The 27633-nt window shown below is 38.1% G+C and overlaps 1 protein-coding gene across 1 annotated transcript in view; it reads right to left on the bottom strand.

Moving 5' to 3' along the window:
• The window catches only part of MAST2 (microtubule associated serine/threonine kinase 2), a 198370-nt gene that overhangs the window by 53781 nt on the left and 116956 nt on the right, over positions 1-27633 (bottom strand). Inside the window, exons 6-10 of the mRNA XM_059821971.1 lie at positions 17637-17728; positions 11654-11729; positions 9128-9148; positions 6461-6539; positions 711-865 (exon numbers count right to left, since the gene is read on the bottom strand). Of these exons, the coding sequence (XP_059677954.1) occupies positions 711-865; positions 6461-6539; positions 9128-9148; positions 11654-11729; positions 17637-17728 (423 nt within the window). The remainder of the gene's footprint in view (positions 1-710; positions 866-6460; positions 6540-9127; positions 9149-11653; positions 11730-17636; positions 17729-27633) is intronic.

Here is a 27633-nt window from a genome sequence, read left to right as displayed (position 1 = left end):
AAAGCCATCTGGACATGGTCCTGGGCAACCTGCTCGAGCAGGGGTTTGGACAAGATGACCTCCAGAGGTCCTCTCCAACCTCAGTCATTCTGTAATTCTGTGAAAGATGAAGTTCTAGTTGCTTCTGGTTTTAAGTATGGAAAAATCAACTGCACAAGGAAATAACCCCCTATCTTTGAACAATCAGTTCTGTGAAGCAACAGTAAAAATTACTCAACTGCTAATGCAGGAGAAATGTTTTCAGCACTATTACAAAATTGCTCTCGGGTGTGATTCCATTTAAGGTTTTGACTTCAGCTACTCTAGTTTTCATACCCCTTCAGAAGCACTACTGGAAAAGTTATTAACAGTGACTGTAACCACTTCCTTATATTAATGCAGCAAAATTCTGAGAAGAAACTTCGTTAAAGGAAATCTACATCCTATAGATCTAGTCTGAGACGCTTGTGGATCATGTTTTCATAGAGTTATTGTCAAGATACAAAAGCAGACTGTGTTAACCATTTTGCAACCCAAAACCTTAGCATCAAATGTAAAAAAAAAAATAATCCTTTCTGATTAGGTGAGGTGGGTTAAATGTTGATTAAAATAATTTCAAAAACTTGTAACAAAACAACTACAAACGACTATTCTTAGATCTGAAAGCACACATAGAAATGCAATACATGTATCCAACATCTTAAAAATTCAACAAACAACCTAAAGCTCACCTGAGACTGCGAGATCGAGGCCTCAAGGCTGGAGAATGGCGCCCTTCCTCATCAGTGATGCTCTCAGTACTGAAATGCTTTGTCAGGAAATGAAGTTCATCTGCCGTGGGCTGAAAGGGCAGCTGGTGCAGCTTCTCCTGAGATGAGCATGATGACTGAGTACAGAAAAAAATACAGAAAAGAAATGCACTAAACGCATGCATAGGGGTCAGCTAATGAATGGAAGAGGAACGGATTCTGCCAGACACTGCACACTCCAGCAGAAAAGAAAGCTACTTATCAGACCAGGTGCCTCTTTTTATTGTTCTCATAAGGCTAAGCCAACCCTTACGTACAATGACAGAGTTGGTGAGATCAGGAAAACTTTGGGAGAAGGCCAGGGAACCATTGCAGCCAATTCTGGAACCATTACATCTGATCATGCAGGTAATTTACTATTAGGAGACAGAAAGGGAGGCACGTGAGTACCAGTGGTACTCTGGAGAGGACAAGAAGGTTCCTGGAGTGGTGAGCAACTTTCTTTCCTTTTCCCTCATGCTCTCTTAGCTCAGGAGTTTCACTGGCATGCAGAATGCTATGGAGCATAGACGTGAGAGTTTTTGCTGATTATTGGCTCTCATTGGGAATTGCTATTGTAAATGGTCAGGATTTTATTTCTCCCTTCCTTTACCCATCAGGCTTCTCCTCTAACCAAGCTGGCAATAATAAAATGAAAGTAGCTGACTTTGCAGGGTTATAAGATTAACAGGGTTTCTTGTTACAGAGTTAAACAGCTTATTCATCTTTAAATAAGTCGATGCATTTATACGACACACATCCTGTGATAATGATAGACGTGAAACTGTTAATTCTTGAACCTCAAGAAACCTGAGATTAAAACAAATGTTTACGGGAGGTGTTATAACATCAAACGTTGGATGTTCCAGAGGAAAAAGCTGTAGGTCAACTAACAAATGCATTTTTTCTTGTGTGATTTTTCAATGCCCCTTTCCATTTCACAAAAGTAAGAAAATATATTATGTAAGGACAAATTAAAAATTCTCTTTAAAAACAAAGGCGGGGGGGGGGAAGAAGTGTTGAATAACCAGAGTAGTGCTGAATAACACCAGTGGGCCTTACTAAAAACATCATCCAAATCTAAGTTTCAAGGCTCCTTATTGGTCTGATGAAATTAATTATGTACACTGTTCCAGCAGAAAAAACTCTTCCTTTTGCGACAATGACCCTCACTCAAACTAGAAAGCACTGCATTCTAGTACCAGAAGTATTGGTAGGAGGGAATTATACATGATATAACATGTATGACCAAAGCTTTAACTTCCCTAGCACACTTTTCTAGACTTATTTGCTGTTGATAGTTTTTGGAAATAAAGCTAAGAAGTATGGCCAAGCAATGAAAGCCAAATGCTGACAAGGCTTTTCACAGAGTCCTGCATGTTTGTAATGTTGATAGCAAAGAGAAAATACTCTGAAATCACATAGAACAGGTACATCCAAATTTGTCAAGAAGGTAACAGCTACGCTTGAACTGAATTAAAACTAAGCAGGTTGTTGCAGATCCTAGCATAGTCTTATCTAGAGAATTCTAGCCAAGACTGAGATGGAGACCTGAATGTGAGAACTTACAAACCTAAAGATCATATTCTTTGCTAAAAATATAATTGGCTCCAGATCCCAGATCCACTCCCTCTGCACTGCACAGAGGTATTTACAGAAAAGAACCCCCCTGAAAGCCTTGGGACATGCATGAACTCCCCAAGCACGGCTGGAACAGGAAGCCACCACTTCCAATGTTTTCCTTCAGGCAGGTCTAGGTGCAGGGATCATTTTGGGAAGTCACCTCCAGCACAGTGCCCACACAGTGATGTATATTCAGATGGTGTATCCGCTTAACTGGTCTAATCCACACTGAAGCTAAGACAGAGAGTCTGGGTATTTGATAGCCCCTTCGCCCACAGCTATTCTGCTGTGCACGCTGCTTATGCCAAATACAGGAAAGATTCTACCCCTGTAGTACAGAATTACGCAAGCCCTGTTTGACTTTCAGAGCTTTCTTTGATGTCTTTCTTTGTGTCTTACACAACACAAGGAGCGGGAAGAAGGACCTGCCTATGAAAAAACAGCAACACTTATCAAAGAAAAGGTACGTGTCGGTTGACATCCTGTTCATCATGAATAACACAAATCCTGCAATAGAGCAGGAAGTACTAAAGACACTGTCTTACAAACCTGCATTAGCAGATACTCCAGTTCTGGCATTACAAATACATGTCTTATTCAAAACAAAATTAAACTAAAACTACCACATTAAGGAAGGTTAGCACATAGTTACTAGAGTTAGGGGGGGGTAAAAAATCAAAACCGATAGTCTAGAAAAAGCATTAAAAACTTTGTCTCCCAACAGCAAAAACACTGGAGAAGAAGTGCTGGTCAACTCATGGATGGCCCAACAAAATCCTCCTTCCACTTTCTCTCCTTAAAAGCAATCAGTTCACAAACTTTGTAATTTCAGAGAATAATTAAAGCAAGCTGTAAAGATAAAGATTATGACAAGAAATGGACTTTTCTCTGCCAAGGGCTTCTCTAGCAGTCAAGGCACACAACCTTTCAATGCAAAAGCATGAAAGCAAAGTGAAACACTTCTGAAGTATTGATTTTTAAGTAATCACATCACTGTATTCAATATTTGCAGCAGACTAATACAAACATCCCCCTGGTGTCTTTAGAGATGCAGAATTACTCAACTCTTCTCCAGTAAAAAAATTCAAGCTAATACTATAGTAGCTTATATATTAACTCTGCATCTAGAAAATGCATAGCAGATTAGATGTTTAAAAATAATTGTATATTGGCCCATTCAACTGACTGTTCTATATTAATCTAACTTGAAAGAAGGTCTTCTCCAGCTTTTTCAGTGTTGGTCTGATGTATCTGGTCTTCACGATTTGTATGAAGAGGGTAAATTTGCATTTTTTAAAAGTGTCATCCCTCATTTGGAAGCAAAAAGTAAAGCAGAACCTACAGGTTTCCACTGACCTTAGAACAGGTAAATGTCTTTGTTTGTTCAGTTGGTTGGTTGCTAGAGCAGCTGATCTATGACCACAGAGATGCACGTCAGCTCTAACTGCCATACAGAAACTCAGGCCAGCAGAATACAGAACTGACACTCTTCTTGATATTTCATTTCCTACTGATACATACATCAGAAAGAAGGTCTACCAGCTTCCTTGTATCTTGCTTGAAAAAGATATGCAATCTAGAGGACTGATCACACCAAATGGAAGCCCAAAATTCTGTTTAATTTCCATCTCCAGCATTAATCATTGTACCCATTTGACAAATCCTTGACTACTTCTTACTTCAGTTTTAAAGTCTGCCCAAGAATAATACTGCTTATCAACTTCAGAGGTGTTATTCAGATCAATTAAAATTAATTATAATCTATGAAATACTATGATAATAGCATTGCCATAGACAAGTAGTAAGTAGGATTTGCTTAGAAATGTAATACTAAGTTTAATAGCTCCAAGAATTGCATCACTACTTGCTAAACAGCTCATTTAAATGTCTTTCTGAGATTGTAACACTGAACCAGCAAAAGGACAAGAGATGAGAGACTCAGCCATTTAAAAAAAAAAAATCCTCTTGGAATTACAGGTTTTAATCTAACTATTTCCTGCAGGAAGGTGAATTCAGAGCTACACATGACTATCACTTCATGTTTCTCATTATACCACCTTGTTTACTGTTGCTTACAACCTTATAATACTTACACCATTTGAACTGATACTTTCTATGTGACATGTCTATCTTAGATTTGTTGTTTGGTTGTGGGGGTTTTTCTGGAAAAATCTCAATCAAAACGATCGAGCTATTTCTGGGAACATGACAAGGGAAAAAATGTTTTTCTTTCCCATGTCAGAGAGCTGAGAACATTCTAAAAGTAGTTTTAATGCCCCTATTTCAAAGCAAGGGCTGATACTTCCAACAGATTTTTTTTTTGTTAGTTTTGCTCCTTCTGTGGGCATCTACCAAAAGGCTGGTCAAACTATAAACTCTTGAAAAACTAGTGATCACACCTGCAGGTAAGAAGGACTTATGTGCTGCAGGCAGTTTGGTCTCCAGAGGTGTCATCTTCACAGGCATCTTGGAGGTTCTCACAGTGACAATCAATGATCAAACTATTTGGATGTCATCCATATAGAAAGTAACTGTACTTGCTCCATGCTCTCATAGCTTGCACCCAGAAGAGGACATAGCCATGGCTTATGCCCATAAAGATTTAACCTAAGACTACAAAGGCAAAAGCAAAGCTCCTTTTTAACAGCTACTCTCAGGTGCTTGAATATATAATATTGTTTGGCAGTGAAACTAGGGGCATCTTTTTCATGTTGATAATGAAATCTTCTCCCACATTTTTCTGTGCTCCTGCCCATGTATCTGTACACACACACACAGACTTCTCCCATGGGAGACTGAAATCAAGTCACCTGCCTTCTAAGGAGACAAAAAAAAAAAAAAAAAACACAAAAACCCAACAAAAAAACAACTGTCTTGAAGGACAAAAAATAACAAAATTTTGGTAATTGTACAAACTAGAGTCTGTGGGAATGTGTCTGATCATATGAAGCTACAGAGATGAGATTAACATTGCAAAATCAAATTTTAATCGTATCAATTTATACTAAAAGCAAACTTTTGACCCCAATTTCTTTCCTTGCTGTATAGGCTGAATTTAACACTCACCTCCTAAGGAACTGTGATGATAAATTTGTGTTTGTGAGGCACTAGAAAGCTATGGATGAACTTAATAGAACAGCTCACAAGGAAAACAATGATACTGCATTCAGTGTAAGATTCGTAGGACATGGAATATCGAGTCCTAATTAATGCAGGTATTACAATTATTAGGAACATACTCTAAGTAGTACATATAAAATAAAATGATCAGTAGAAGTATTATGGAAAGAGGCAGTGATATGTGGCCACACAATTGAAGACGCTCACCATAACACACATACAAAAGTGTGTTACATTAAGGTAAGAGGTAGCCTTAACATTTCTAATTTTTCTATGCTTGGCTTTGCAAGATTGTTATGTGAATAACCACAACATCTAGTTTGCATAAACTAAAGAATAAGATTCATTGTATGAAGTACCTGGGAGTTATAAGGGTTAACATGGTGCTGCTACCTTCCTGGTATTAATGACATACTAGCCTTTTGAAAGTACAGAACTCAAGAAAACTGCAGCCAGCCTTTCTAATGACGTGTAAGAACTGAAAGGCCTCATTAGGAAGTTCAAATTACTGGAGTTGAGTAACAGATGTGGATTATCAGTTTTTCTTTCTGCTAGCCTGTTAGCAGAGGTCTTCATACTAAGAACTTTAAAGCAGACAAGAATTTCATTTCCCAGATATAAAAAAGCTGAGAGCTGGCTAGTAATTATGCACTACCTCTTAAGAGCCCTGCCATTTCTGACACATTGTGCCCCTCAACTGATCAGTCGAGCCAAGTGCTGCACTGGGATTTCACCAATGCTAAAGGCAAAGTGCAAGATGATAGCAGCTGGGAAATGGAGGAAAAAGCAGCAGAACCAATAATTAAAATAATTTTTAAAATAATTAGTATATTAAATAATGTTAGCAAAACAATGAAGAAAGATCAGATATTTTAGTAAAGACTCAGAAGCTGATTTGTTAGGGTGTGTTTGTACAAACTGAATTGCTTGAAAAAGTCTGTGCCACTTACTGAAACTGTTGAACTGGGAGTGTTTGTTCCATATCCAGATGAAGGAAGGGAGGCCAAGGACCAGCGGCGTCCATCCGTTCTGGGGAAAAGAAGCAAGGGAAATTACTGTCAGGGATATATTGTGGCTAATACTTGCGGGAAATAAGCATTTTCCTTCCTCAAATCTCTTAACCTCACATTTTTACTAAAGTCTCAAGTTATTCAGATAAATCAGGTATCCTATTTACAATGACCTTTGTGAAAAAGCAGCTAGGGTAAGTTTTAAAAGCAAAAGTAAGGGACCTTGGAAAAGATAAACTAAATGGGCATCAGATTCCTGCATTAAGTAGATGCTTTGTAAATATTACTAGTTGTGCAAAAATTGGAGTTTCTAAAACAGACAAATTAGATCAGCTCATTTCAAACTTCTCTGAAAAAGACAGTCATGTCAAAGATTATTACTGATGCAGTTCCTTGTCTTCCAAATAAAGTTTCAAATTGAGAGGAAAAAAAATAATATTAGATCAAGAATCAACTGAAAGCGGACTTGGACAGAAGGCATTCTGCCTAGCACATCACTTGACACAGCTGGTGAATTAAATCCACTGCAGCAGATCTGAACAGAGCCGAGAGGTCCACTCAAAATACAGAGGAGATGGGAATCACAGAAACTCCACCTAGGGTCTCTTTCTCCTCCAGTCAATATAATATTAGTAGTTACTTCCCTATTGTAGCCAAAGAAACATGACCCTCAGGAAAAATAGCCAAAACATCCTGGAGATACTGCAGAAAAGGGCTTGTTTTACCATCATCAAAACTGAGGAACTGAGGAACTATACAACTACTTTGAGAAGAATCAGTATTGCCTTCCTTGAAACCCTCTTCTCCCCCAAAACCCACCTCGGTGAGAATGGAAACTGAACTACATTCGAGATCAGTTTCAGTGCTTTTTCTGCCTCTGATTTCATTTCAGTCTCGCATGCATTTTGTGTCCTATAACGTGCCTTGTTGCATGTTGGGATGGATGTTAAAGAAGCCTCTTCCTCACATCAGTCTCCACTTGTTTGTTTGTTTGTTTGATTACAGCAGATTATCAGTAACTGGTCATAAGTGAAGCTGAATTAGAACAGTTCACCGTTCTAACTTACTTTGGAAAGATTTGGGGGGTTTTGGGTACATATACATTAATGCAAGTGCATTATAAAATAGGATGTTTGGTACAGGTCTGAAATAGGGCTTAGTGCTTACAAAAACCTCAACTGTTATCATCTTCACAGTAATATTTCTCATCTCATTACCCACATCCTTGAAGCCTCATCTTCAGAAAAAAGTTCACTGCACGCCCAGACATAAATGCCTGTTTATATTTTTTTCCAGATCTAGTTCCTTTTATTTTCAGGCACCGATACACACCGCTTCTCTTTGCCATCTATCTTAGAATGAGAGGCAAATAAACCCACTGTTCTACAACACTGAAAGAATATTATGTCAAGATAGTTTTTTAAGAAGACTCATGCTTCATGCATTAAAAAAAAAAAATACCAAGCTGTAATGCAGATTTCTATTGCATGCGTATGTTATAGCTAAACCCCATTTAGCCACCGGTGATGTTTTCTTTGGCAAGACAATTGCATGTAAAAGAACAATCTCAAAAAAATCCAAAAGAAATTAAATTCCTTTCTTAACCCTGAAAACCAACAAATGTCGGCATTACAAAGTTGCTGCATGATGTGGTCAGTGACTGAACACCAAACTTCAATGATCTGCATTCAGCTTCTTGTAACATACAGGGGTAGTGGGGAAATATATAGGTCAATGCTTCAACCTTAGTTTGGACCCTCAGTCCCAAAGTAAGACAGTATGTTCCTGACTTCTCAAACACTAGACAGGAATGCACAGGTCACTCATTTTTTGCAAAAGGAAAGCCTAATCCCTTTTTTACTGAGTTGCCTAAATTGTGCATTGAAATTACTTCAGAATTTTCATTTTGACAAAGTTAAGCAAAGAAGTCTTTCTCAGTTAGAAAATTACAGGACAACTCTTCATGCTTGGGCTATTCTCTGCTGATGCAATCTAGGCAAGCAATGTGCTAAGCAGTCAGGACAATGCATATCAGCTCTACTCTAGCAGAAAGAAGTGGGACAAGAGTAGAAATCTTCCAAATCAAATGCACGGGAAAAAAGAATTTAAAAGAAAATTCCTCCTTCATTTATGCAAAACATTTCAAAGTTACTTCCGTGTTTTGTTAATAAACATATTTTTAGAGAAACCTCATGCAATATTGCTCCAGGAAAAGATACTTGGAAAGAAATTTTTAGGTCTTTTATTTGATTTATTATACATCCTTTGCTAGCAGAATAAAAACATGCCAACAACAAATTTTGCCTTTAAAATGACATTTTAATTAGTTAATTAAGGAAGTATATTTATGGCAGCTAAATGCTATTCAATGAACAGTAGATCAATTTCAAAACAAGGTGGTAGAAGAACAACGCATCTTCTCCAGAGCACTACCAGTTTATCATTTTAAGCCAAAATGCAAAGAATTCCTGTTTTGTTTACCAAAGAATAGAAGCTGAATGCCTAAATGGGGTTATTACAGCATGAACTTGTTAAGGACACCGGCTCAGCTGCACAGAAGCATAGTGGATACACACACACAAACAACAGCAATACGATACACATTACCTGTCTGCTCTGTGTCCGTGGCTGTATGGAAGAAATTGTACAATGACAATGAGAGAGGGAGAACTAAAAGATGCACATGTGATTTCTGACAAAAGCCCTCATCTTCTGTTAGTCATATTCCACTAAGATCAGTTTTAGTGAAGACGGACAGAATTAACCATATATTTCCTTATTCAAACAGGAGGATTCCTAAATATGCTAACTTTGTGGCTATCACACCATCATTGAAAGGGTGTCTAACAAGAGATTTATGATTAATCATTAGTCAAACTAAGGACAATCTTGCAGGATATTGTAGTAAAATTGGCTTTACAGTAAAATGAGTTTTCCAAATGTGTTTCCTACTCTGTCCCAAGAATCAACTCATCACAGGGCTATAATGAAAGAATGGAAATCACAAATTATGTCCAAACAGGATAATAAATGAAGAAATTACACCAAATATAAAAGGCAGAAAATGAGCAGCAAATCATTTCTGTGATGGCAACAGGAGGAAATCAGGTAAGAACCATCTCTTAAGACCCACACAACACCGATCAAAAGGGTACAGCAAACTATCCATTTGTCCGGAGTAACAGTGCATCACACTTTCAATTACTTAATACCATCATATACAAGTTATTCTGATACCACTATGTGATAATCTAATAAATACGTATTGCTACTGCTGGCATAGCTATTCAGGGTGTAATGCAAGTAGAAAATAGAAACAAGTTTCTAAAACAAGCTGTGCTTAAGTGTTCTTTTCAATGACAGAAAAAGTATAGAGAGCAACATGCATATTGTAAAATGAATCATAGTATTCGTTAGGACAGACTTAACTTTTATTCATCTATTTCTTTAAAAATTAGATTTTAAAAGTGGAAAAGTATGAAAGGGCATTCTTCAGAGTTTTATTATTAAAACATTTACTTTCTGCTTGGAATTATAGAAAGCAATGATACTGAAACATCAAATTGAAACATGATGTTGAAAAATTATGTTAAGTTTCAACAATGGTTTCAGCTGCAACTTTCCTCCTGTGTTCCAGGGTCCAGAACTACAGATACTGTGAAAACTGGTAAAAATTCAGTTTACTTCAACAGAACTTACTGAATACACCCATATCAGGCTAAGATATCTCTTTAAAAATAAAAGTGGATGCCGTGAGTCCATTTGAATTGTTTTACCAGCAGGTAAAACACTATTTTTTCCCTCTGAGGCAACAGGAAAATACATATTCAGTCTGTCACTTTTCACATGCTATTATGAAGTTTTTTCTTACATAAGACCCAGAAACTGAAGTCTACTTCAAACAGTATTCAAGGACACCAGGCCTTCTAGCAAATCACCTCAATGGAGAAATGCTCCAGGATTTACCTGCCGCTCAGATAAAGGATGTACCTTACTTATTTCATCAAATCCTAACCCTTTATTCTTCTTTGAAGTTTTGAGACCTATCCTTTTTCTAAGTAGTCCTCAAGCTAAATCTATCATTCTCAGAAACCTTACTTCCTCTCAGGATGATCACACGTTTCCCGTTCTCAGATCATTTTAACACAGACAGGGATTTTTCAGCTGAGGCAGAGTTTAGCAAATCCCAAATATCTTCCCTACATTCGAATCTAATCATCCTGCTACTATGCCGAAACCCTGCTTGGGATCTCTTTTTTCCCTGTTCTTTATTTCTCCACAAAATTTAACTTTCTGTGTTGTTATTAATTTCTGCCTACCTGCTGGGATACGACATTCAATACACCATTTGTCTGCTTCTTCCAGCTGCCTTTATTCTTTCTGTCCTATTCCTTACACTAAATTCATTGCTATAGTATCAGATTTCTTTCCACCAGTTTGATATACAGCATGACCAGCATTTGCCTAGTATCCACTGCAGGACAGATGATAGCTTCACATTCAGGTCTCTCAATGCTGCTCTTCTAGAAGTTCTTGTAGACTTGCAATTTCAGTTATCAGCTATTTTCCCCATTAGAGTATTAATGTACTCTTGACACCAATGCCCAAGACAGTAGAGAAAACTAAAAAGTTGCTACCAGTCAGAAGGCAGTGAATGAATGCATACACAGTTGTGCATGCCTGATTTTAGGTATGTTTACCTCTTTGTGCAGACACAGCAAAGAAGATCAGTACACTTAGCATACACCTCAGTTATCCAGTGAGAGAGCATCTAGGACTACAACTAAGATACAATTATCCTAATCATAACTGGTTTTAATGTCATTATGACTAAATTACTTGTTGTATCACATGCCCTATATGTCATCCTTCTGGGAGAACGTTGCCTCCTCTCTAGGCAGTATTGACTACTTAATTTACTTTATCTTCTTCTAGGTCTGAAAAGCACCTAACATTTTCTAAGTGCTGCCAAGATCTAAACAAAAAAAGAATAAAATAAAATAAAATAAAATAAAATAAAATAAAATAAAATAAAATAAAATAAAATAGGAAACATCAGAGAATTAAAACACAATCAAAAAACTTCTAACCCACAGGCCATTTCTAAGTAAAAGTACATCGATCCTGTCTTACCTTCGGGCAGGAACAAAGGAAAAATGAGCAGGTGCACTTGGAGAGAAGTTCCTGGGACTGTCCAAAGGGCTGCTACCTGTTTGAGAAAGTAAAAAAAAACACCCAGAAACATTTCATTCACATCTGCAACAAATGGAGTATGTTTTCACTGTGCAGAAAGACTTTCAACTGCAAGTTGTAGTCACAAATAATTGAAAATACAGAGCTTTGAGTGTTTGGTCGTTGGAGCATTAGTTTGCTAAAGAAATGTTCTGACATTTTTTCCTCCTTTTAAAATAATTTAAGGTGTGTATTTTCTTCCTTACTTTGAGACAAATAATCTATCACACATACACAATGTAGTCTCTTAATATTTTGCAATAATTTCTATATACAAGCTTTTCCTAACACTTCTCCACGAAAAACCTGAGTTGGAAATTACATTGACGACAGTTTCAGGAATAATAAATAGTAAGAAAGTATTTCTTCACAATATACATCAAGGCTGAATGCAAAATTCACTGAGAAAAAAAAAAAACATACCAAAGGAACTGTACATAATAAAAGGACTATACACATGTAAGATGATCAGGCTATAATGTATCAGCATTCACCTTAACTACCACTTTTCTGAAATAATACTTCTGCCATGAATATTAAAGTTCCAGTGAATTTATACAGGGAGGAAAAAATAACACTTGATTTTCACTTGGCACAAGAATACTTTCTCTGGGCTTTGTCTTATGATGTGTAAGCTTATGGTTGGTAAGTGGTATATTTCAACGTATTTTATGTCAAAGTAAAAAGCAATCATTTCATAGAAAGCCCTTCTGAAAGCCAGAATCATTTACAGGCTAACTGCAGAAACCTTTGAACGTTATGGATGAATTAGAAGCTTCATGTCAACGAGTGTGCTTTCTGTCGGACATATTCTTAAGTGGTTTGCTCTTTCAGATCCTTAATACAAGCACAAAACAGAAACTATAGATAGTAAACATATGCAACAGCAATTTCTTTGTGCACAGACAATAAAACAACATTAAAATAAGAGCAGGAAAACTAAATAGACACTGGACAAGCAATGCACTGCAGAAATGTTTTCAAATTTAGATCCCATATAGAATGGATTTATTTTAAAAGTCATGTTGAAAAGTCAAACATCAGTGATGAGTCATCTGCAAAGGACTTGTCTCTGTTTCAGAAGTACTAGGCGTCCAGCTCAGTCCCCAGGCCAGCACTGTTGGTGAGGTTACAGTCTCATCCAGCACTGTACTGAAGCTTATAATTAAGTTGCATTAATCTCAACACAAGCTATTCATACACCTTAACTGTTATGCTGAGCAGAAACAGAATATAAACACTGTGCTCAGTCAAAAGTAACATTCACTCACACTTCGGCTATACACATGGTTCACAAAAAACTGCAGTAGCATCTCTCCATAGCTTCCTGTGAGCAAGGTGCGTGCACACCTGGCAAGCATGCCTGGGCAGGTAGGGAGGAGGAGAGGGAGAACAAGCTGATGCCGTTTGGGGTATGAGGATGGCCACAGTACAGCAGAAGCCAGCAAACTCCATCTGGTCTACAAGGGGAAAAATAGCAGCTGGTTGAGATTAAAGCAGCCCCAGGCTGATCTAACATGTGTCGAGGGGTGATGAGGGAACTGGAGAGGTAAGTGAATTCCAGACCACTTCACAATCTGCTTCACCAGGAGCAAACTAAATTAAAAACAAGGGGTTTGAGCAACAGGTTTGTTTTCCTTTGGCTTGGTTTTCTTTTGTATTGTTAGTTAAGGACTAACAATGAGTTCACAGTGTAATATAACACAATGCAAGTCTTCACCCAAAACTGGGTACCACTTAACCCATTCCCAGTATGTCCCAAGTGGGAAGGGGAGAAAGTGATCAGAAATCAATAACTAGATGATTTTTTGGTGCTTCATTTATTAAGCTTGCACTCATTTTAATTCTTACAGTCACAATGGAAAAACAGAGACATACTGCTTTTGAATTAAGAGAAGACTGGTTTGACAGTCTAGATGGCACTGCAAGCTTACAGGAGAGAGGGAAGAAGGCTACGATAGCCACAAAGTGAACAACTCAATGGTGCATAAACACACATGTCCTGGTAGCAGCATACAGCTAGGGTTAGGGCTCACTATTTACTTACTAGCAGAAAGTTGAAGGAGCATTTTAGGACACGAGGAAATGCAGCAGGAATGAGGCCTTTCCATGGTTATGTAGATCTTCTAACAAAGCATGGAAGACTGCCAGTTTTGGTGGGAACCCTGGTCTTTGCCTTCCCATTTTTCAAGATTTACTGCCGACAAACCCTACTGTGTCAAGATGATCTTTTTGAACAAAAAGCCCATTGCCCAATGCTGTTATAAACAAGTAATGAACTGTCATTGCCCTTTTATATATCTTCATCAATCTTTTGTAAACTTTCCAGATTATGATCAAAATAGGATTTCAGAATAACTGAGCAAATTGGGTAATGACAGTTTTTAAATTTTTAAATGTGGGTGTTCGAATGCTTCTGAGCCTGCACAATCTGGTACAGAGATACTACCAATTTTTAAGCAACTACTTTTTCAGATTTATATGGCATATTTCCTTCCAGACACTGGAATTTTAATTGGATCCCCTGTGAGTTGCTTCTAGTTTTAAAATGAAAAGCAATTAGTTTTTCTACTCAATTCAAGTCTGGGTGAAGCTTTTAAAACAACAACAGGGAGAAGGGGAATTAGTACTTTCCCTAAAATTTCTCAGTACTGCTGCATCTGCTATAGTCAAAGGAATTTTAATAAGAAAAGCCTTAGTGCAATGGTCTCGTTCACCAAGGCTGATCGAAACCCTATTTATTGTGTTAGCAAAGGTAAATTCCCCTGTTGCTCAAGGGATATAGTTGGCTACTATTGAACCTGAAACGACTGTCTCAAGGGAGGCTGCTACACAGAATGATTACCCATTAGGTAAATCAACAGAGTTACATAAATGTTAATAACTCAGGCATGAACCTGTACATTTTCTGGACACAGGAACAAGGATGCAGCCAAAGCATTTGTACATCCACTACCCTCAAAGTACAAAACCAGACCTTACAGGCAATAGTGACAGGTGAAAGTCTCAGCTATCATCTACAGACATGACATTCATCAGATAGGTAATGAGTCCAAAAACTTACACTAGAACCATTTTGTAAAACTTGCTTCTGAGATTTGTAAAAATAAATAAATACAAAAGACAAAGTTGTTGTGGTCTTCTAGGTAGGATATACTAGCATTATTTGGTGAATATTAACACAAGCAGCTAAAGGTCTTATTGCATGCTACAGAATTAGATGCCTTCCAGCACACGTGAATCTTAAAATGACCAAAAAAGTTTAAGCACCCTGCGTACCACCTATCTCATACACAGTTCTCACACCATCCAAGGATCACACACATGAAATGCTGATGAACTGCGGCTTTGATAACCAGGGCAGGATCTAGAGCAGTATGTTACATACTCTGCCCACTCTAAAAATAATAAATAAATAGAGGCCTTAGTAATATCCATTTTTCTGCCAGAAGGTGGAACTGAACTTGCAGCAAAAGAGCAGAATAATTTAATTCAGTACCACAGTGCTGCCTGCAAGCAGCTCCCTCCACCTGCCATTACAGATGGGAGCGTGACAAAGGTCCCAGCAGCGACAAGTGTCTCCGCTGGAAGCCAGCGTGCAACCTGGGTACCTTACAGCCTGAATTTCAATCACCCAGCTGTAAGAACCTATCTCTTTCCTACGAATTATAAAGACGATGTTGCTTCTTTGATTGATTTTAAGCTTTTCACTTTAAAATATAATCTAATGGTAACTTAGTAATCAACCTCATGATGGGTATGCTATAACAGCTGTACTGTCCACACCTTCTCTGTAATTTTCAGATTTTAAAAAATGGATTCAGACAAATACAAAAAAAAGTAAGGAATATACGTGTATACCTTTTTCTCCTCTGATCTTGAAAGAAAATGAATTTAGAAGAAAAGGAGGATTTCAAACCTGTACCCCTAAAACTGGTCACTTCAATCCAAGTTTGGGTGACTAGACAAGCAGAGTGACTTTGCCACGAAGGTAACACGCTGTAACATTCTATAGCAAGGTCCCAGCTCATTTTGGAAAACATTATTTCATACAGTTTGAAAACTGAATTAGCACACTTCAAATCCATTAGGGGTTCTTGAATCAGAACTGATTTCATGGCAGAGTTAAAATTGTTTGGATGCGCTTCCATCTTAAATGTTGAGATCTCTTAACTATTACTGTTTTCTAGGATATGAAATTGCCTGGCATCTTATCTGGATGCTGTTTCAGATAGTAAGTGCATCTGCCTGGATCAGTGTTCATAGGAGGCAGGTTTGCCTGATGGACAGTCAACTCTGCTATATCACACCCACTGACTTTCACATTACATACAGAAGAGTAACTTCTGAGGCTAGTGCCATACAGTACTTCCCTTTAGAGTGGTTTCTGAACAGAAATATTTTGAAAAGCCTCCCTGATTTCTCTGCATGCATGCTGTTCTGATTCATAACAGAGGTTCAGAATGGGCATTAAGAGCGTGATCAAGACAAAAGAGGTCAGGGAGAGCTCCAGCATTTCTTAGTAACTTCGCAGTGTATGTGCCTGAACAAACAGATTAATAGTTTCTGTTCAAATACTAAACAAATACCACAGCCTGTTCTCAAATACGCATCTCATATATGATATTCCTTAAGAAAATATTTGTGGCTCTACTCTAAATTTCATCTACTTTTGTCTCTTGAATAAATTATTTTTCCCAGGGAAGACTCCTAAATATAGTACTGGTAGAGAACTCAAATTGCAAGTACTTTATCCTCCTGTGCTTTACTAGCTATTCTTGGAGGTCACAAAGGATATCCTTTTAATTAATAGTTTTAAATCCCATATGCAACATCAGAACAAAAAATGGAAATATTTGCCAACTACTGCTGAAGGAAGATGGCATACCACTCATTAGTTACTCTAGTTTCTCAAAGACGGTCGCATACTTCTAATAAAAGATAAGCTTGTAAAAGCCTGAGACAGCATCAAAACCACTAAAAGCAATTTTTCTTTTTTAAATAGACAGAGGAGAAAATCAAATCAAAAGAAAATATAAATGTTTCTATTGTGAAAATTAGGGCCACACCTGAAGCCCAACAGCCTTCTCCAGCATTTTGAAGTATCGAAAACAATGTAGTCATACATCACTTACCTCCCTCAGCAATAAAAACATCAAGAGAACATGCTGTTCAGGCAAGCTGTTGAATCTGCATGCATGACCCTTTCTGAAAAATCCATAGTTACTGTAGGCTGAACAATCATTCTTTCTTTTTCTATAGAAAGAACATCTCGACACGCTTCACCTCGATAACTTAACAATCAGTTGCCCATTTGCTCTGAAATAAGCATTTCCCAGTTGCTGCCATCGTAAAACTGGCAGTAATGTAAAAAAAAGAAAAGAATCCTAAACATCTCATGTTGCTCTAAGTAGCAGATAGAGACACCATAAGATGGCACACTGCACAGCTGACGAGCTGCTGGAGGCATACAGAAACAAGCAGGATGTTTCTTGTCATGAGAACCGCAGTTAAATCACTGGCACAAATTAACCATGCTAGGAGACTCAAAACAAAATATTTACTTAAATGTATTTATTTAATTTTATTTTACTTGATTCTCCATCTCAGGTTCTTTTGCAGGACGTAAGAGGACTGAATCCCCCAGAAAGAGTGGAGGATGGATATGGTAGCGAACTAGAAATTGCAGAACAGATGAGGACATAGAACATTTATTTTAAAACTATACGGACCCTCTTACAAGTTAGAAAATGTGAAAAACTATGGTCAGAGTAAGTTTCAAAGAGCATATTTTGATGTAGAGTATCAATATGTTCAAACTCACTACAACGAACACTGACTTTTTTCCTAATGATTCCCAGGTAAAGCAGTCCTAGGGAGTTACCTGCATGGCCATGAAGAGGGGAATGTGGTCGTGGGAGAGTTGGAGATGTGCTGGATGTTACGATCAAACTCTTTCTGTTGCTTGTCCGACAGCTGAAAGAAAGAAAGAAAGATAAATGATAAGGCATGGTCAGATGAACAAAAGCACCAGAAGGCAGGTCCTGCAGAATGTCTTTCAGCTAAGGAGGAATCTCTCAGTATTTAGGTCGGTATTTCCTCACGCTCTCAATCTCGGTAGTGACCCTGCAAAGAAATAAACATACAGGGCCGAAAGGCACTTCGTCAGCAACAAGTGTTTTAATACGCTGGAAGCAATGTAAAAACTGTATCTCATGCTGCATAAGCCACTAGAGTTAGCTGACAACACCTTCCTGATTCACAAAATATGTGGAACTCATGCTTTACAAATCATACAAAAAGCAGAAAACTGTAAAATACCCGGGAGTGCTTCAGATATTCTTTCCAATAGCCAACCTAGCAAATAAATCTGTTACAATTATTGCCTATTACTATAAGAAACCAGAGCATATTCCTCAGGGCAGAGTTAAAATTATGAAGCAAAGTGTTAGCACAATTCAGCAGATGAGGAGGATTACTAATAAAACTTAAAACCTGAGATTCAAAAATCTTTGCGAACACATGCGGCAATACCAATAGAAAACTGTGCAAAGCAAGTTTCAGACAAGCCCTCTGCCAAATCAACTCTACTCACTGCCATGACTTTGTTCCAGCAAAGAAAGCGACACTTCTGTATGAAGCAGCTCAGATTTATTTTTTTCCCCACTGGAGTTTCAGAGTTCAGTCAAATGAAGAGAACGATGTGTTCCTCCATTTGCTTCCCAGTCTGTGATTGCTAGTAGCAAACATTTAGCTCTAAAGATGGTAAAAGTAATTGTAATAGGCAAGGGAAACATTTTAAAATCTTTGGAGCTGTGAACAAGGGCAACTAGATATTTAAATCACTTTCTGATCACTTTTCCTGTTGTTTAAACTAATAAATAGTCCAAGTTCCCAGCAAAATCTCACAACCAACTAAGTATTAAAGCTACATACATTTATTCGTTGTACCTCTAACTTGCTTTCTAGATGGCAGGAACATTTCTGCTTACTTCAGCAGTTCTCAAAACAGGTAACTAAAATCATATTGGTCTTGATAGGGGGTGGGAGAATAGACAGGAGTGGGGAAGGCTGAGCAGAGGCTGAACGAGGAGCTCACTGGCCCAGCTCCGGAGGTGTCCTGTGAAGCTCCACATTGGGTTACTGCAAACTCATGCAAAGCCTGTTTGCTCGCAGAGCTCTGAATGCTGATGTCTGCCTCCATCCTTCCTGCACCGGCTGATCTTCTGGAGCTACCCAACAATAAAATGCTTAGACCGCCAAGAACTACAATTTAATGTAAAACTATTTTGCTGCCACAGGATACAGTGCATCTGACTATTACTATTTGTAAGCTTTTTTTATTGCTGTTCTATAGGAAACTAGAGAACTCGATGCAGAAAAAGATACAACTGCACTGCCAACAATAATAAACAGTAATAAAGTTGAAGCACCATTAACTGCTATTCAGGCTCTTTAGTGTACTTAAAGCATTCCTCAAAATTATCCAACTGATTCCATACAATCTCCATTTACATTCATGTATTATTCAACAACAGTCCATCCAAAAACTGATTGCCATTGTGTACTTCATATGGAAAAACAGCCTGATTTTAGGAAGCTTAAAATCTCAGTTCATGGGCTTTTAATATGGTTTCAGTCACACTATTCCAGTAACGGTTGAAAAAAACAGAATACCCTATTCCAACATTAATACCAGATAAACATTGTGTTTATATTACTAGAAAATCTTTCTCGCAACACGGAAGTGCTGAGTATTGTAATATAATATATATTACCATGTATGAAATAAAAAAATCCTGACTATTTTGTAAGAATTTAAGATCCTGCTCAATATAAACACTAGTACAATGAGAAGACAGGGCTCCATCCTCAATGGTCATATCCCTTTGCTAAAAGGAGTTCCTAAAATACACTTTACCACAGCGATGTCTGGAGCTGGCTATGGAAACTTGGTATATTTAAATTGCAGCATAATGGGGAACATGAACTGTCCCAAACTCAGAGCTTTTTAACTGCTTGCCTGCATTTGCCAAACTGAACTGAGTTTTACAAACCCATTTTCTCTGCTATATTTGCAAAGATAAGGAACCAAAAGAGAAAGGGTTAAGTGGCTGGAGAGCAAGCACAGCCGAGACCCGTTAAAACAGGTCAGCTTTACACAAAGGTACCCAGAGGAGGGAATGGCCTGGAGTGAAAGCCTAGCCCCAAGTTAGGAATAAAAAATTATTCTTTTTGCACCCCCAAAATTGGGTAACTTTCAAATTTCCCTGGATCTCTAACCTGGGAAGGGGGAATGTCACTGAGGCCCATTTAGCCATTTCTATGAACCGTGTGTGTTGGCCACAAGGCAAAACATAAACACAGAGAATAAACCCAGAATTTCTAATTTCTTGAATCTATGTTATATGATGAGAAAAATATACAAAAAAATACAATCATACTCTCTACTGGTTGAAGAGAGCTCTCTGGATATATACACAAAACTTTTAATAGATCTTGGAATCCCAGAGAAACTACAGAACAAGAGTGATTAAGTCCTGCTAGTCACAAAAATACAAAAAAAGGGGAGAAGGGAGAAGGTAACATGAAGGCTTCAGTTGGGCGACCTCCCCCAAGAAGTCACTACGATAGCATTAGAGCACCTACTGAAGAAGAACATCTAAATATGAAAGAAGTAAAGGGGGCTTTAACCAGGGCTTCATGCCAAAGAAATTCAAACTAGTCAATGTAAGTGTTGGCAGAAACAGTTCAAATGAAGAAAAAATTATTTCCTGGAAGACGCACTTTAGCCAAACAGACGGTGCTGGGCCCAATACTGAGCTACAAGGCCAACGATAATGAGGAGATCATACTATTAATCTTTTAAATTGCATTAGTTATTGTTTACTACTGTTCACGAATTCTCCAAACAATACTGTATGTTTCCTTGCCCTAAAAATAATTCAGTGTACCCAAGAAAACAGGAGTAGAAGAAGAAAGTAGAAAGAGAAAAGGTTACCTATATGTCTCTGAGTATTTTAACCAGAAAAAAAGAAAGTTTTTAACCAGTCCAGAGGATTCCAAGCATTATTATTTGTTTGTAAGCCAAAGTTTTGTTATTTTCATTAAATGCAAGGTGAGCCTGACCCTGACCCTCCTTTCCTCTCACAATTTGGTATGGCTCTCGTTAACCTTTTTTCCCCTCAGATCCCACATTTCAGAGAACAAACCCCCTCCAGGTCTTCCAGTTTAGGCAAAATACGATCTTAAGCGCACAGAGTTTCTGTACTGCCGGGAGTTGCAGGGTGGAGCTGCAGCCAGCGGAGTGCTTTGGAGGGCTGTCAACATGCAAATACCTCTGCTGCCACCCCCTGCGCCCTGCGCCACCGAGGCCACACACCCACGCTGCCAAACCCAAGTCTAGAAATCCGTGAGAGCACGAGAGCAACTTGATTTAATTCTGAACGTGCACAGCAAAATGGATAGTTCATATCGAAATATTTGAAACGATGCCTTTGCCATCACTACGGAAATTGTGCTTTTACTTTTTCTAGAGTTAACTTCTCTGCCTGCAGTAAGAATAACATTTGTTACGTGTACTGAAGCGTTCCCAGCGCATTCTTGAAACTGAACACTGCGGGACATCGGACGTGGCTCTGGTAACTGGACACTGGGACTGGACCCACTGAAATGTGCTCTGGAGCCAGCACCCTTGGCCAGCGTTATTTATGAGAACGTTTGGTAGCGTACCTGCGAGCTGCACGCAGCCCGGGTGCTCTGCAACTACACCCTAACAAACCTCCAGACAGCAACATTCACCAACAGACAATTCGATACCAGCCTCTAAAATAAGCACCATTAGTCCACCTGGTTTCACATGCACTTTCAGTCTGAAAAAGAAATCAATATTTCAGTTTCAGCATAAATCAATATTTGATTCTTTATTTTAACAGTTTACTCAGGGGACATCTCTAACTCGCCGAGCAAAACGGATTAACGTCCATGAGGCATTCGTGTAATGAAAGCAAGGGCCACAGAAAAACAATTTAAAAATTAAATAACCAACACCACCATAAAGTAATTTCGTAGTGTTGCTGGGTATTAGAAATGAATAATGGTAAGGAAGTTTCTCAAAATCTATCTAAATGTATAGGCCTTGAAAAATTTCTCATAGTTGAAGCTGCCGAATATGGAAGTAAACAAGATTAGCACCGATCGCACGAGTCTTCCCATAGACTTTGGTAGAAATCGACTTGAGGTAAAAAGAGGTACAGACAAATTACAGTTTAAATCACATTTTGGTTAGTAATCATTAATGCGCGTAATTCATGTTAGTAATTTTTAATTATAGAGTTCTAGTTTTGTAAACCACCTCAGGTTGTCAGAGTACGGGATTAACTCTTGCATTAACTAATAACTCCTTTCAAAATAAAATTTCAGCAGTCTGGCATCAGACTTGTTCCAGATTTGACATTTCATTCAGTGAGCTCAAATCCCTACAAAATGGGATCCAAAATTCAGAGCGATCACACCCACAAAAGCTATCTGTGGTTACGTATTTTCCTAAAATGTACTATCACCTAACCAAATTTAACTAGATTCTCCTCTGATGTTATAGGAGTTTGGTTTCAGTTGATTTGCTTTACAAAGACTTCTTTGTGAGAAACAGACATTTTGGAAATGAAAATAAGTATTTAAAATTTTTATTCACAATGGCAGAAAATTTACAAAATCCAAAATCTGCATGTCAATGAATGCACCAGCTGCACAGCAATGTTAACTAGATGTGGAAGTTATTGTCTTAATTATAGTAATTCAAAGATGGAAGCAATTTTGTAAGCTTTAGCACTACCAACAACAGGGATAATTAGTTCTCTAAAATAGATAAGAATAAGTAAGCATCTGGTTAAACTGATTTTTTTTTTTCCACATTCAAGAATAGTTTAAAAGTTATTCATCCTAGAATAACTGGGAAAAAAAGTGTTATTATTCGTGGTGTACGTTTGGTGGTTTGCACATTCCTACAATAAACACTTCTTTTCTTTTAAGAAAATACAGTTATACTCACTTAAGACTTGAAGAATGGAAGCACAAGTCCAACAAGCCACTTTTTAAAGATCGCAGACAGATTCTCCATCACAACAGACACAGAACTATCCTTTTCCCAGTGTCTCTCAGGAAAAAAGCATATATTTCCTGTCATTAAGTCCCATGAGCAGGGAAACATCCTTAATTTGGATCCCTTCCTGGTTACCTTGCCCAGACTAAACGACTAAGGATTCTTCCTCCAGTGCATATCTAGACAGTTCTTCCCTGCCATCCATTGCTTTATAAGGTCAAATCCCAACTCCCATGACCTTGAGACTGGGTTGCAGTATTCCTGTCTCCCTCATCTTATTGAAGAATTTTAAACAGGACTGAACTCCAAAACCTAAAGGAATTTAGCACTGAATAAAAATAACAACGAAAACCAACTGCATGAGTGCAGGATCTTCTTCCACAAGAAGCTTCTTGCATGGACTAGTTACTACAGCCATGATGACTACAACTACAGAAACAGCTGCAAGCTGTTCAACAAGCCAGGCTCTTCTCAAATTTGCATTGCCCATTGTTTTGAAATAAACTGGACAAATACGTATGTTTTTATAACTGGACACTTTGCTCCAAGTTTTCCGGCTTGCTGTAGGTGACAGTTGCAGCAGGCTGCTGCAGACTCACTCTGTGTTCAAGGGCATTTGTTCCACACAGGATGAAAAGCTTCATCCCCCTCCCTCCTTTTTTTTAATGCCTATTTCATATTAATCCAGATATGTGCAACGTATGAGCTGCTTCAGAGGAAGAAATTTTGCACAGTCATCTATAAGGTATGAGAAAGTCTTCTTGGAAAGTGAAGAAGACTTCTCTTTGCCATGAAACAAGAGAAAAGTCCAGTCTGTATGGTTGAAGCCTTTCCCTTCTGTATTAAAGTAATATGTTAAGGGGAAAGATGTGAATTCTGCCAGACAAGGAGCACAGAGATAAAATATATAATCAACTTTTGAAGTGTGGGCTGAACTTCTGTACAGATATCCAAAGAGAGAACGGGAGGTAAAAAACATGAAGAACAACTTTTTTTATACTGCCACACATTTCACCATGCTAACGAACACAGTAACTGAAGTGAACAAGGAGTCGAGCAATGCAAGACTTACAAAGCATGCGGTAAGTTGGATGTAGACTGGTTCCTTTATTTTAAGGAAAATCAGCATCTTGGTACTTGGGAATTAACTTATTGCACGAAAGACCATTTTCCTTTCATCTAAAACAAGCAATATGTTAGATAAACCCTTCTACTTCTTCATTTAGAGCTCAAATTCAAGAAGCAGCATCACCTCAAGCTAAGAAATTGTGGAAGAAAAGGCTAAAATTGCCAGTTAATACCAAATTTATGTCTCATTTGCCTAATGTTTGAGGCTGGTGCACATCTGCTTACACCATGCTGTACAGTCCAGACTTTTTGCATTATTAACAACATAGGAACAACTCTGCAAAGCCAAACAAAATGAAATGTCACAACAAATTACAATGACTGGTACAGCCATTCTCAACTAAATCAAGTCACTTTATTCTGAAATATTCCTCCCTCGCAAACACACTCCAAACCTATCTTTGTTCTTATATGAAAAGAAAAAAAGTAAGAAAAAAAATCTCTGATTACGGAAGAAACACCCCAGAATAAATACAGACAGTATTTAATGGAAGAAAACATACATTGACCTTCTCAAGCATTGCTATCTGCTGCTTCAGTTGTGTTATGCATTATACTGCCATCAAGTTACATCACGAAGTGTGAAAGGACGATTTAATGAAAACTAAGCATAACGGCATACTTTCATTTCCCATTTCCTCCAACTCTATTATAAAATGCTTCACGTAGCGTAACTGCTTTTTAAATAAGTCTCTACTCGGCAATTCTCACAGAAGATAGTTTACCACATTTTTTTTCCTCAAAAAAATCCAAGCAAACAAATTCAAGAATGAAATGACAAAGTGATTTTATATTGTTTCAAATCTTTTAACTGTGTAGCTTACAATGATATACAGGTGTGCAATATAACAAACCCATTCTAAACACTCTCCCCACAGATGCATCCAGAAGACTACATGTAGGAGCTGAAAATGAAAAGAAACCCTCTCCCAAGATTCAAAAGTGAGGAGGTTTAATATAAATCTTGCACAAAAAAATACAAAATGTCACTCGGTTGCTATGTAGCACACAACATGAACAGTTCTCTCAATTTTGTTTCAGAGCACTTTCTTAGTTTAAGTATCAAAAAATGTTACAAATTAGCCCTTTATCAGCTAATTGTAGTTTCAGAACTCAGTGTGAGGATAAATTACACATCTAATTTAAAAGCTATTCTAACAATACATTATTTTGGAAACAATCTCCAAATCAAGACTGTGTCAATGGAGTTGCCTTCTCTGCACAGAGCACAGATTTTCACACGGTCATACAGTGGAGTAATAACCAGGGTGGGAGCATTATGAATGTAAATGGGACTAAGATGTTTGCAATTAAATTATTTGCCAAATTTTAAAAATACATATTCTGAAGGTTAGACCAACAAAATTGATATACACGGGTGATAAAATCTACACTTTTCCTGTGTCAAATACTCAAATCAAAAGGTAATCTTTCCCCTAAAAAACAGCATCCAGGGTTTATTTTCTAGTGATGATTCACAGACAAAAACTTTTCAACAGATTATACAGAAGCTCATAAAAGATGATGTGCCAACAATACCTTTGTAACTACATAGATTTTCAAAACTCGATGGGAGTCGAAAAGCTATTCCTCTAGTTCATACAAACTGTCAGGTCTGACCAGTCTTAAATTATTGCCAGATAGGGCAAATGCCAGAGCAGACACTACCCAAAGGAAACCCTAATAAAGGGAATGTAGAAATACTTGTGGTTCAGCAGACCCCAAGCTGGATAGGCTTAGTCCGTAGGTGGAAATCAAATCTCCCTGTCCATCAGCCCGCAGCATCCCTGGTTTGCGCCGAGGACTCCGCGGTGCTGGAGCTGACTACTCCCAAACCGTAGTTTGGAAGAGGCGGAGAGGCCCTGTGCTCTTGTCAGCTCCCCTGGAAAAGTTTTGCCCTTTGGTGAGACTCATCTTTCCAACTGTGGAGATTAACAATAACAACCCTACTGAAGAGATTCAGGTTTTGTGCCTGCTCGGCAGAATTTTCTGTTCATGGTATACTTTCGTACTAGTTAGAACTACAATCCTACCTCGGCTTTTAGGCAAACTCTTAGGCTAATGAGTGCTGGGCCATGCTTCCATCCCTGGTGGTACTGCTATTTAGCAGACAAGCCTTACTTATCGCCATCCTCAGTTCTTCCAAGGGACAAAATGGACAACAACTTTCCTAAGAACTATGCGGCGTATTTAACTTACAAGCACTTTCCAATCCATTAGAGTACAGAAAAGCCTGAACAGAACAGGGCACCAGATCTGGCCAAACATGTCAGAAGAGCAGACACCAGGGAGAGTGTGTTGTTAGACACACAAATCAACTTCCCAAGTCCTCATCTACAACCAGTTCCTCACCATTTCAGGTAGCTTTGGGCAAAATCACCATCCCTCAATTTTTCACGTCTACATGCTTTAGATACAAAGGCTTCCTAGATACTTTGGATTTATCTCAGAAGCCAAAGTGACCAAAATATCTGACCTTTTAAAAAAATCAGCGAAGGAAAGCATCGGCATACATTACCATGCTTTGCACCACTGGTACCTCAACTCCTTCATCCCTCCTGCATTTCTGACCCAACCATTGTCTGTTGTAAGAACCATGTTCTTTTATCATACCAGGACTGCAGCTCACTCTTTTTGAATTTTGCAGAGCTTCAATGTAAAGAAAAAAATAAATTACTGAATGTGTAAACCATTCACAAGTTCATCTCCTACAGCAAAACATAGTAGATGATGAAGTAGATGCAGAAAATCAAAGTCTCGGTCTTAATCTGCCTACCTTACAATGACACTTTAAATTTATATTTTTGTTCTAACCTAAAAAGTAAGATTTACTTTGTATTTTCATTATAGAAGACCCTCCTCTTTCTAAAGTAATGTTTCCCAACTCTTAGCAGTTTCTTACAAAACAAAAAACCAAAAATTCAGTAGCATCTCAGTAACATTTCTTAATAAGAACAGGTTGCTTCTAAAGACAGCCTAATGAAAAAAGCCTCTTTTTTTCAAGAGAGGAAAAACACTTTCCTGTGAAAGTATTAAAACATATGCATGTATGCACACACACACACACACACAAACATTCAGTCCCCAAAGCCCTTCAAACAGAAGCACTGAAAACAATTTGCCGCTCATTACATTTGCACACACAAAGATGGGAGAAATATCCTCAAAAATATCTCTATAAAATACAAGCAACGCCTGAGGTTGCTAAGGTAGGCTGAAAATAGTCTAATGAACATATTAGGAAAATAACCAGGCTTAACAAAACTGTAATCTCAGCAAGTTAGCGTCAAAACTTTTGACATTTGTTCAGGACTGAGCTGTCTTAGAAAGCGACGTGCTTTGCCCACCTGGACTCAAGAGGGGCCGAGCAGAGCTGTTCCCCACCAAAGCAAGATAAAGGTGAGACGTGCGTGCCGCTGTGCTGCTTTAATCCAAAACAGACATCAAGAGAGAATACATATTACTCAGTTTGTTTCCTTCAGCTTTGTGAAAAGAAATGCTGCTTGGGACCCTTCTAACCAATACGCTCATTAAATGACAGAGAGGGTAAAAGGATACCTAGATAAGAGTTGGCTCTAAATGTCAAAGAAGCTGACAGACAGGAGCTGGAGTTCTGTGGACATAGAAAATGCTCAGTGTAGCAAGTAAAACC

This window comes from Gavia stellata, chromosome 10 (genome assembly GCF_030936135.1).
Source record: "Gavia stellata isolate bGavSte3 chromosome 10, bGavSte3.hap2, whole genome shotgun sequence".
Lineage (NCBI taxonomy): Eukaryota > Metazoa > Chordata > Aves > Gaviiformes > Gaviidae > Gavia > Gavia stellata.
Note: the sequence above shows the minus strand (reverse complement) of the source record. Positions and strands in the feature narration are given on the sequence as shown.